The following is a 12,448-nucleotide window of genomic DNA, read 5'->3' as shown; positions in this document are numbered from 1 at the left end:
GACTGTTGCAACAGATGCTTGACAGGAAGTCTGGATGTTTTATAACATGTTATCCAGAAGTTGCAAAATAAAGCCCGCAAGGGCAGAGAAGATACCTGCACACTCAGTTTCCCAGCTAAAAGCCAACCAAGTACCAGATGTGGAACCTGTGATTCCTTCTTGCATGTGCCACAGTCAACTGTAAACTCTGATACACCTCCCACTGGTCTCTCCCGTATTGTCTAACAAGGGTCACGTTTACAGCATAGCTTGCAGTCTTCAGTGGGGGACAGGGAATGACGTGCCAGGCATAGGATCAATCATATTCTCATGGAACCTGACGCTTTCAGATTTAAAAGACACTGGCAAGTCTGCCTGTGATTTAACAAGTTAGTACCATGATTTGTCCAAGACAGCATTGTTACTTTTTTTTCCCTAGATAGGGAAGTACAATTGCCTGTCACCCTAAATTGTACTTTAAACGTTAGATGTGACTCTTAGTTGACTTAAAGCTCAAAAGAGACATCCCTCCACAAGCCAGGGCCTTTTACAGGAAGATTCATAGAGTAAGAAACAAACATAGCTTCACTAAGCGTTCACTACTTGTACAGATTTGTTTGATATTTTAAAGCTCAAGTAATTACACTTACCTTCTGCTTTGTGAAGAGGACATGCTGCCAAGGTTCTCCAAACAAATACAAACTCACAGTCACCTTCTTGCTCAAGCACTGGTGATCCCTACAGAAAACAGCCATATGAAGGAGGCTTACCAATGATTGCTTTGCGAGTCTCAAAAGGTACATGCAGAATCCTTTTTTATTGCAGTTGCACAGTCTAAGATCTCTATTAGCAAATTTCAGTACTTATTTTCAGCAAAGAGCTGCTTTTGGTGGCTCAAAGGATTCCACAATCAAGGTAACTGTTGTGTTCCACAGACTCCAGAAAACAGTTGTAAGGAGAGACAAGAGAAAAGCCTGTACACAAGATATTTGGTTTAGAACCAGCTTCCCCATTCCAAGAGGAATAAACACTGTCTATTTTGTTATACTAAGCTCAAGCTCTAAAATCTTCATTAACAGCAAGTGGCACAGAAAATTACCATTGTTTGATCGCACTGGAAGATTATACGTGTAGAATAACGCTGCTTATCTTTGCACGTGTCACCATTCAAGTAGATAATGCTCAATGACCCATCAGTAGCAGCCTGTGGGTTTATCTGAATGACTCCAAGGTTCCTGCTTTTATCAGTGTATTTCACACAAGATCCTATGGCACCACCTACAGGAAAAAGAAAAAGCCTGTATTTTAGTTCAAAGCTTTGACAACTATAGTTAACTTCATTGTAAAACAACAGAGTGGAGTAGCTTTAAGAGAGTTTTGAGAACTAAAGCAGACACTCTCAAACTCATGAAGCAGAACACAACGTAAGTGTTTTCATAAGTACAGTTAAGAGACATTGTGTGCCTAAAGCCTTTGAGGAACAGAACAAACTACTGTCCTGTGTTCACCAAAATCTGTAAAAATGCACTAACTTATCTGCTCCCACAGACTTGATAGAAGACTACCACAACAGGTAAAATAAATCAAACTGGCTAGAAGTGCAGCAAGACATAGCATAAGCTTCTCATTCTGCCCTCATTCAGTTAAGAGGCTTCAACAACATTTAGCTTTCCTTTCTTCTTAAAAAACAAACAAACACCAAACCAAACAACAAACACACAAATAAAATCAAGGTTACTGGCAAATAAAGCCCTCAATGCATTTTTCCCAAATGCATTCCCACACATCTCAATGCAGGAGTCCTGCTCTCAGTTTAAGAAGGCCTATTATACCCTTGACATATCTCACCCAGGTCTATGCACTTTAAGTGACTGAATAGGCAGGATTCAAGGCATCCTACTAAAATAACCAAGGATTTCATTCTGCATATAAGGTCTTGCATCAGAAGTCACAAGTTAAGAAATGTTTGCCACTTGGCTTACCAGGGCATCCAGGCACATAGGGCAAAGGCTTGCAGACATTCAAGAAAAATGTTCGCTTCTTTGCTTCCTTTGAAGTGTCTATAGCAACCCATGGCTCACCTTCTTTGCTCAAGTCACTTAAGTCATACTCATTGCCAGCAGCATCTGAAAGATATGTGGTACGTACAGTAAACTGAAAGACAACCTATTAGATACTTGTAGCAATATTGGGTTTGAAATGGTACAAGTTTCACAGACGAACATACATAATTCAAAGTAATTTTCAGAATTACATTAGATGTCCATTGAAAGAAGGTACTGTTGCCATAAAAAAAAAAAAATCACTACATTTGAATTCCCACAGGTAACTACTCCACAATTTACAGGTGCGCTTTTCCAGAGGCCAATACTGAAGTGACTCATTTTCTTCAGAGTTGGGCTGAAGCAGCACCCAGTCATGAAAAGGATTAAACGTTTTCAAAGTAATTATCAACGCCCTTGTGTATACCACTGTGTTGCATATTAGCTTCTTGACTGTCTTTGTAACTTAAGCCTGCTTCAAACAACTCCTCTCCCTCTTTACAACTTCTATGAAAACTTCAATTTTTACAAATGTCTTCACAACAGGTATTCTTAAAGCCCTTCTCCACAGAAGTTTGCTACTAGTTAATCCTTCCAATATTTGTTGGACAGAGCCCACCCATATTCCAGGGACCTACCCGTAACCTGGCAGTCCACAGGAGCGGGAGCACAGGCTAGAGCTGTGTGAAACTCAAAAAAAGTATCATGGATGTTCAGCACACTGTTTATCTCTTCACGCACAAACTTAAGCTCTCCAGGATATGAATCATTACAAATGAAAGTCACCGTAAACGTGTCTGATGTTCCTGTAAAAACAAACACTTTGCTGATGGTTCCCTCAGGAATATTTGAATTTAAAAGTTCAAGCTAGTATTTGACTAAAATTTTCTAGCAGTTTCTTAATATTGCTTCAAGGAAAACACTACCTTATCATTTATGGGTCTTTTAACCATAAATACACAAGCCTTCTTTAGAGACCTGTGCTAAATTGCCTAGCAGCCACAATTCTCTCTCCAAATGACAGACGAGAACATCGACACATTTCACAACTATAATTACCTTCACTGAACTATGTTTGCTAGGTCTTTCACATACCTAAAGAAACAGAAAACCTATAAAACATCAAGTCAGCTGTACCAACAACCTCTAAATTACATCACACATACCAAAGTTTTGGCTGTTTGTAAGTTCAGTGTTAATGACTGCTGAACAAATACTGACATTATGTAAGCAGCGTGTTACATTCTGTTTAGACCTGCTTTCCACAGCCCACAAGAAACGGTAGAATTACGGGGGGGGGGGGGGGGGGGGGAGTAATACTTGTCATCAAAATGGTTAGCAGTGTTATCAAAATGGTAGAAGCTCTTAAAGCAAAATACATGACAGCTCAATCACTTGCTTCCCGTTGGATATTAGGTACAAAAACATCACAACTGGGAAAATAAGAGATATCACCATAGCAATTTTTACAAAGGACGAACACGTAGGAGCATCTGAGGTTCCCGAATTCAAAATTCGGTCTTCCTAAAATTCTTTTGCTGTTAAAGTGGCATATGCCTTTCGATGAAAACTCAATTTCAGTACAGTTGGAGGGCACGTGAAAACCAAAAGCTAGACACACACTTTTCAGTAACCTTACCTGCAAAACAGACTTAAATTCATGAAATAGGTGTACAGGAAGTAATAGAGCACTTAAGAAATTCCATATAGGAGAGTATAAGCTAACTGAAAAGCGATCTTTCAGATATGAAAACTTTAGAGAGCATTATTCATGAAACTGAAGCTTAAAGCAATGACTTCACTTAGGAAAACAAGCGAAATGAATTCTGACTCATGTCCTAATTTGGCTACCTATTTCTCCATGCAAGGAGCAGTATTTTTCATCTACTCTGTAAGAAAAAAAATCCTGTTTTGTATTGGTCTCTTTCCAGGAGTTCTGAAATGCACATCTATTTCTGAAAGCTGAGCCATTACCATTCCGCATGATTTGATTTTTTCCTAAATTTTTCATATGAACTAGCTTCTTTAAGTGGCTAACAGCAAGACCAGCAGGTTTTAGCACATGAACAAAGGAAAAAATGATGACCATTCACAGGAAGTTTATAGAACATTAGGAAATGTGTCTTGGAGATGGATGCTGAACTCACCTGATTGTACTCGAAGAGGACCTCTGTAAGTAAGAGTTAGAAACCCTTCACCAGATAGATACAGGGTTTTGTCCAACTCCACCAGCCTCACCGATGTCAGATTTTCTGCTTCACATCCAGCAGCTGTTTTGCCATTGATCTTACCGCAATCTGGCATGGGTCCACAAATGTTTACCTAGAAGTTTTGAAAACATGTGGGTGCACACAATATTAACTGCACCAGAAAAATTAGGTCCACATAGCCTTTTCAACATCAGTAAAGTCACTTGCCAAGAACTATTTCAAACAGCATGAAATGTCTGCCATTTCTAAACTGCAAGCCAACCAACTATAACACAAGAACAGTATTCTCAGTGTTCAGCTTAGAGGATCCACAAGTTCTCCCCAGTAGTAGTGCAGGATGTTGTTTAGCAAGTTTATTTTTAGACTAAAAAACCCACTATGGTAGGATCTATGGATACCCTAGGACTACTGATACATGCAGATCACATTAAGAACACTGATACGGACAGATTAAATCCCTTTCAGGCCACTTCAGCACCAGCAGGCAAACTGGTATTACGAAACAGAGTCCATAACTGGAAAATGATGTATAGACTCGAAAGTGTAGCTGCCTTGTGTTTGCTAAGAACCAGAAGTTCGATGCTTTTAAGATCATCTGAGATGAGTCAAGTTACCTTCCATTCCTCCCCTCAAGCACAGTACTTCACTGCCAACTAAAGTTTCGTAAGAGGACTGAGTCAAAGCTTCACTCACTCACTAAGTAAAACTGTAAAAATTTAACAGCAGCATCCTTAAGCAACAGATTGTACAGTCTGAATCCTTACCAAGAACTTCTTCCCAATGCCAGTAGCCATATAGCCTTTTTCAGAAGCTAACGGCTGCAGATTGAACAGAAAGCCAGTGTCTGGATCTCGCACAGAGCAGGACTGGGAAAAAGTAATATTACAACAGCATTATTTTCTCTTTCTGCATTTCTTCTGTTTAAGTTTTACCTTTAACTTGCTTAAAGAGCCAAAGTAGCGATTTACACATATTCCTAGCCTGCGTACCACTCAGCAACTTAATTTGAACCACCAGAATACAACTCTGGCAGTAGCAACACTTAATTCAATTCTTTTGCACAGCTGTCCGTTGACATCAGCCACATAACATATCACAGTCACATAACATATCAAAGTGCAATTTAACAGATGACATCTGTCAGGTTAGCTAAGAGCAAGGAAACTATCTGAGGGTTGTTTCCACACTAACGTATTTATGTTGGGACCTGTAAAGTAGAAACAACTGAGTAGCCTGGGGTAGGGGGGAAGCCTTATTTGATGATCTGAATACAAACAAGGACAATATATCAATATAAATCCTTACATATAAACTCAGTTTTACTAGCAGCCACCTAAGGGAATGAAACAGTGCTACAGCAAATAAGTTGTCCTCAAGCGACAACACTTGAATACTTTAGTCAGAAGTTACTCATTTTAAGAACACTTCAAGAAAGCAATAAAGTAGCATAAGACTCCATCGCAGTAACTTCAGACTTCACTGTAACTAAGTTTATTCCAAAAGTCATTTAAACACTGCAACCAGAAATGCTAGGAAAAAAAAAAATAGTATGTTGTGACTATGAATGCAATTATGTCCCCATTTCTCACCTGAGAATCATCTTTTGTTTCCTTGATTGGACAAGCAGCCTCAGTTTCCCATAAGAACGTGGCCACACATTCCTGAATAGCTATAAACCGTGGGCTGCTACTCTGGAAACAGATTGCAGAGAGACCAGAGTAAGTGTAACAGGCAACACCACCTCGTGTTTTGAGATTCCACTTTATGAGGAAGTGTCAGGTTCTTCTAAAAGACTTCACTACAAATGCACACAATTCCCATCCTGCTTCCATCTCCCCTATTTATTTTGACAGTCACCACTGAAAACTTTGTCTAGCTAAACATTTGGCATCTCATTAAGCTTCAGCAAATAACTGAACTTGACATCCAAATATTCAGATTAGATTCAATTTAATTTAATCTAATATTTGAATTTAGACATGAATAACCAGACCTTGCCTCAGTCTGTGCTTTGAAGAGCTTTGGGGTATAATGTATAGTCCACTATTACAAAAAGTAAAAATAAAGCAACACTAAACTCTGTTAGCTGAAGTAACAACACGAGTATTAATTATACACACTTCATTTCAGTGTTTTCAGGCAAAAGAAAAGCAGTTCGTAACTGCTCCAAGTCACAGAGTTTCACCATACCTCTTGGGCTGATGATCATGTGAGTGAGGAGATTCACAGACCTGCAGATTCACAAACCAGCAAGACCAAGTCTAGATTGAGGGGATAGTTAGACTGAAGCTGGCCTAAACTTCAGGATGTGGAGTTGTATCAGAAAAGCTTTAGGAACTCCAAAGGATGCAGAATCTAAGCCTGAAGATACACTTTACAATATTAATCCTCTTAAGAAGATCTGCAATGTTTGCACGTACAATTCCTCCATCTTAAGTCCCCATGTATTTTTCATGCTAATTATACTAGTTTGAAATATCAACTGTTCACTGAGGCTGTTAGTTTTTAACTAGTTCTAGCTTATGATACAATAGTCTGAGACATGCACTTCTGTAGCATCTAAGTCAGCTTTGGTTTTACATTTCTATTTAGTCCTCAAGAAGTCTCCCTTTTCATGAATCTGCTACACCCTATACGTTTTCATGTAGCTTCACATTATATGATGGAAAATCTACTATGATGAAGCAACATCTGAAAGATCAATTGTACTTACAAGAGTGCCCCTGGAACAGATGAAGTGAATGGTGGTGGTATAAGTAGTTTTCTTTCCGTCAGCATCAATACACACAGAGCCATTTGCATAGGTTAGAAAAACGTGTCCAGGTCTTTCAACTACCAGTTCTTTGCTGGCAACACCAAGATTACTAATAGAGGTGACTTCGGAGTAAGAAACCTATAAATAACAAAAAGCATGTCAGTAATTCTAAACTCAGGTGAGGAGTTACAGATATGGTCAAAAAGGAGAAAACAGCTACCACAACAATCTTGTATACAGAAGGTTATCTTAAGTGTTTTGAAGATAAAGGTGTAGAGATCCCCCTGCATTTTTCACCCGTTCTGTACTTAAATTTCACATATTCAACAGACAAGCTCCACAAGCAGGTGTGGAGGTGGTTTTTTGCATTTATTTGTTCTGTTTTGTTTTTATTTTTAGTACAATAAGGTGCCTGTAAGTGCCTCACAACAGTCATCCTCATCTCACTGGCTACACAGCTTAGGAATTCAGGAAGGCCTACACCTCATGCACAGTAAGTAGGATTAAATTTGTACAGCTCTAAAACACAGTATGTGGAAGCCTCCAGTCAATTCTAAGAATGCCCTTAGGGATCTGCCACACTTAGCAAAGCCTAAAAAGGACTAGCAGAAACTGAGCATTAGAACAACAGTAGGTGCTACTAATAAGGTCCAAATCAATCTTCACTTCTGCAAGGTAACTGATGTCTCCTATTTTTAAGAAACTGTAAGTCAGCAACCGCAAAAAGAATACACTTCCAGAATAACTCTGTCCACAAAGACTTCCACTGTTTTGTTGGTTTTTCTTTTCAAAACTCCTCTGCATTTAGGCTGACCTAGTGTGCTCACTTTTTATCCCAGTGTCTTCAGCAATGAAGTAACGAAGCTCTAACGTGCCTCCACATGTCAAGTAAGCACCCCTACACAACAAGGACTAATGCAAGCACAAGGAACTAGTAATATTTAGCTCAAGTGCCACAATGTACGGATTCAGTCACTCAAGACGTACTCTCCAACAGTATGGAGATAAAGTGTCTTCTCCATTTTACAGAAGGAATTAGGTTGGTAAGCCTCTAGTTCAGCTTTCCCTACAGCTTTGAGTAGCACTGAAGCCAGCCCCTGGGCAAAGTGTCCATCCTGTCTGTCAGCACAAACAGTCCTAAGATAAAGTTGTTATACTTCAGGGAAATATAGAAATCCACAACCATTTTTTTTTTTTTTTTTTTTAAACAGCTTGGCAACATCTGCATAATCTACTCAAAGTCAAAGAGAGCTCAGAGGGTGATGACAAACATTTCAAATATATTTTTTCCACAGTTCCATCTAAAACAAGCCAGAAGAAGACAGAATATCCAGGAGAGCAGCCTGTTCCTAAAGTAATGCTAGCAGTCTGTGACACCACAGCAGTTTACATGGAAGGGATGCAGTTTGCCTGCCTCTGCAACCTATGACAAAGAATCATGCATATCAAATGCAACATTGGTATACTTGTAAAAATTAAAACTTTAGTCTTTGAAGGGACAGACAGGAGGTCTACCATTCTGCAATGACTATGCCAACATTACGGATACACAAGAATACCATTTTGCACAAAGAAGCCAGAATTCACATGCTTATCTCGTATACCCCTAAACCTCACTCATTTGGCAAACCAGCTCCAAGCTCGGATGGAAAGGCTACTCACATGATCATGCCGATATTCCATCTGACAGACAGAGGCTTGCCGGTCGCATCCTGGGACAGCGATTAGTGGTCGACAGACATTTATGTAGTACTTCTTGCGCTCACTTGGTCTTGAATTATCCATGGCATACCAGTTTTCACCTCTCTTCTCAGATTTTGCTAAGCTGAGCAGGAAGAGAAAGTTCTATGAAGAACATGTGTTCTAAGCTTAGATTCTCAATAGCTTTCTCTGTCAGTCTCAACAACAAGATGAGTAAGACATTTCAAAATAACTTTTCCTCCTCATTTTTAAGCGTTACAATTAAAATGAATGCTCCTAGGAAGCAGAACACCAGTTGTCAGAGTAATATGTTATTAAGCAAAACCATCCCAAAAAGTCAGCTTACACCTTTGAAGGCAAGTCCATATACTAGAGGGAAATACTGTCCCCATTTCAAGGTATTTGCAGGTAGGTTTGTCACAACTGATGAAGTTTCTAGTGCTGCCTACACAGGAAGCCAACCTCTTCCAGTGCTAAGCAATCAGCCAGAACACTGAAGTAGAATAGCCATGTAATGGTGTATATGTTACTCTCCTACCTTGACAAGTCATATTGGTCCATGGTGTTGGGATCAGTCACAATGCATTCTAGTGGCATTTCGGGACAAGCATGTTCAGTGTACCACCTAAAGTTGTAGGTGTAGTTATCTTCTGTCTATAGAAAACAGCAGAATAGGTCAGTGAGGCCTTCCACACTAAATACTTTGTGACTCACAACTACTCCTTTATATGTTAAGCTTGTTATTTCCCCTTGGGTTTGGGATATATCTTCTCAGATTGATTTGTGTAGGTTTACTTTGTTGAAGATCTTGTCATTTGCTGTGCCACCAAAAAATACTCTTTCCAAAAATAACAGAACCAGAGCAACGTAACTGATGTCTGCTGTGTTGCAGGACACACAGTCCTACCACCTGTTACTTCCCAGCAAGTTTGGTTTTTTCAGCTAGCAATACAAAATTATCAAGAGCACTGGTAATTACATGCCCCAGAGACTAGAGAAGAGTGAAGTAAGAACCTGGATCCAGGTGGACATCTTACCGTTCAGTGGTCAAGACAAGCCATAAGGGTGCAACAAGAGGCATATATCCCAAGAGTAATAACTACTTTTCTCAGTCTGCTTTATAGATAGTGAATATTTCTCCTCATGAGCCTCGGCTTGCACTACCCTAGCAGCAATTATTGTCAGGGTTTTGGGATGGAAATCCTTCCCTTCTTCATATAGAACTTCTTACCTGATACTCAGGCTGACCTACTCCAGCCTGATGGTCACACAGGAAAGTTATAAGTGTAGATCGCTGTGTTTTCTTCTCATCGTTGTATGCTGTACCATTTTTGTAGGTCAACTGAATCAGACCATTGTAATATGAAAGTTTGGAACTGGGCAGTCCAAGACTCCAAAACTGATCCTTACTAGAAAAGAAAAAGTGGACTTTGAGACTGGGCAGAATGCAAAATTAATTTTATCTTTAAAAGAAGTCTTACAAGTAGTAAGCACACAGGTAAGTTTATAGAAGACACTATAATATGACAAAAGAATTAAATAAGGTTGACTAGACATAAGTGAGCTAGGATGAAAAGAATGCTGTCAAAAGGAAACTTAAAACATGAACAGATGTCCTTCTTTGGAAGGGAACATTGTACCTTGCTTCGCTATCTAGAAAACTTTAACACTCCTTTCTCTAGAAGAGCAACAGAAATACAGAGTTCTCATTCTCCAGAGAATTCAAACTGCAGATGCGCTAATGGTGGGCTCAAACTGGCTCCATGCAAGTACGTGTGGACTGCTAAGACCTAGCACTGCACAACAGCAAGTCTTCTTTCTCAGGGAAAAAAGCCTCCTTCACACACTCTTAGTTCAGGAGCAGCTTTGGTTTAGCAGGGTTTCTTTAATTTAACACTGGCTCTGTCAGACCTAGCCTGACCACCTTCGCCTAACGAACATTCTTAGTGTCTGCAGTGAACTCCCCTTGGCGGGAGAGTAACTCAGAGCCAACTCCAGTACAGCTGCATGTGTTTGCACTGTACCACACCTCTGGCACCACACTGACCTGGAACCTGTGATGTACAGATATTACCTCAGGCATCACTTGTAGAACACAACAGCGATGATGCTGTCTGAGTAGCAGTACACACCGGGACCGTGCCTGCGCTGTATTAGTAACAGAAATACAGAGCAACACGCAAGCTCTGAGCTCCACCTCTGCATAAGGCAGCCACTACTCATGCCAAGCGCTGCACTGCTTCTTTGGCCAGCTCTTGGAATCCAGCTGACCCTGAATACAAACTGTAGGTTGGCTTACTACAGCTGCAGCAGTTAATGGGAAACATAAGGGGGAGCAATGGACACATTCAATCTCAAAAGCTAGCTGTAAGCAAGATTACATGTGTGCACTTTACTTGAAACAGCTGGCAGCATAGTTACAGCACTACCAAATAAAATTTTGCATGCAAATTATATGAATTTATTACAGGCAGCACAGTAATTACTTTACAAGCAAACTGTTCACTGTTGCCCATAAACAACACATCATGCAACAAGAGGTGATCTACTACAGACAACAGAACTAGAGTTACCCACCTTTGTGTTACCTGGCATGCTGCTGATTTTGTGTGACACAACTCCTCCGGCACACTGCCACAGATGTTTATGTAAAACAAGTATTCACTAGTATTAACTATATAGTGCCCATTTTGCCTGGCCAAAGGTGATAAATCAAAAGAGAAGCCTAAACGAGAAGGAGTAAGCTTTATCAGTTCAATTTTTCCCTGCCATCTCTCACAGGTTTTGATTCTACCAGTCACACAGCTAGCTCACTCCCCCACCCCCCCAGTAAGTCTCCTTCCATGTAATTATTGTTACAGAAACAATATGGACACACTAAAGTATGTTTTCTTATACGGAGAGATTTACTACAGTAAAATACACGTCACACCTATCTTCCTCCACAGACACTAGAGGAATATTAAGCTTGTGCTGTTCTGATCTTCCATGCCCATGTGCTTAAAACTGCTGTGCTAGAATGTTGCGGGTGCTTAGACTTAGACTGAATTTGCTTTGTTCTTATGTATCAAAAGGACTCAGCGTGGGAAAATGGCTTGGAGGGGGAAATTAAGAGAAAACTGGGACCTAACAGAAGTTGTAGCATTATAACAACCTTTTTAGGATAAAATACAATTGCCACTTCCAGGGCAGTTGGCACGCACACAATCTGCTCCACCAGGGTTCCCTGGGCAGCACAACCTGCTACCCTAGAGGAGCAGCAGAGACCCCCACGGCCAGGCTCTGCTGTGCTCCCTGCAGGATTGGGAACTTGATGGGACCACACAGCCGATATGCTGCACAGCAGCTGTCAAATGGGAAGATGTCCGATGCTGAGCGAACAACTGTGTCAAAATTATAATGAGCATCTAAGAATTATCTCATTATAATATGAACGCACACCTCCATCCCAAAGTTACCCACCTCCAAGGCACAACCACCCCTCACAAGCATGCGCTTTCTGTTCCTTATTAACTATGTCTTTAAATGAAAGCAAGAGAAATTTACACCAATCAATAATAAAAGAATGTTTGACTAGAGTCACTCAAGCTCCACCTGAGAGTAAAGTGTAACAAGTGAATGAATGAATGAGGGGAGAAGTCAGGGAAGACTCCGTCGTAACTGCTGGGATCAGTCCACGGGCTGAACCTGTCTGCTCCCCCACAGGGACACCTGCTGGGTAAGAGCTTGGTCAAGTGCTAAATGACTAACTCACACCAGCT

At 40.4% G+C, this 12,448-nt stretch overlaps 1 protein-coding gene across 1 annotated transcript in view; it reads right to left on the bottom strand.

Annotated features, from left to right (window-relative positions):
- The window catches only part of IGF2R (insulin like growth factor 2 receptor), a 60,804-nt gene that overhangs the window by 22,528 nt on the left and 25,828 nt on the right, over positions 1–12,448 (bottom strand). Inside the window, exons 15-26 of the mRNA XM_037392932.1 lie at positions 11,265–11,412; positions 9,919–10,096; positions 9,226–9,341; positions 8,649–8,811; positions 6,945–7,124; positions 5,821–5,922; positions 4,996–5,097; positions 4,169–4,343; positions 2,660–2,827; positions 1,962–2,105; positions 1,079–1,257; positions 630–717 (exon numbers count right to left, since the gene is read on the bottom strand). Of these exons, the coding sequence (XP_037248829.1) occupies positions 630–717; positions 1,079–1,257; positions 1,962–2,105; positions 2,660–2,827; positions 4,169–4,343; positions 4,996–5,097; positions 5,821–5,922; positions 6,945–7,124; positions 8,649–8,811; positions 9,226–9,341; positions 9,919–10,096; positions 11,265–11,412 (1,743 nt within the window). The remainder of the gene's footprint in view (positions 1–629; positions 718–1,078; positions 1,258–1,961; positions 2,106–2,659; positions 2,828–4,168; positions 4,344–4,995; positions 5,098–5,820; positions 5,923–6,944; positions 7,125–8,648; positions 8,812–9,225; positions 9,342–9,918; positions 10,097–11,264; positions 11,413–12,448) is intronic.

This window comes from Falco rusticolus, chromosome 6, assembly GCF_015220075.1.
Source record: "Falco rusticolus isolate bFalRus1 chromosome 6, bFalRus1.pri, whole genome shotgun sequence".
Lineage (NCBI taxonomy): Eukaryota > Metazoa > Chordata > Aves > Falconiformes > Falconidae > Falco > Falco rusticolus.
This window is presented reverse-complemented; position numbering and strand designations above follow the sequence as displayed.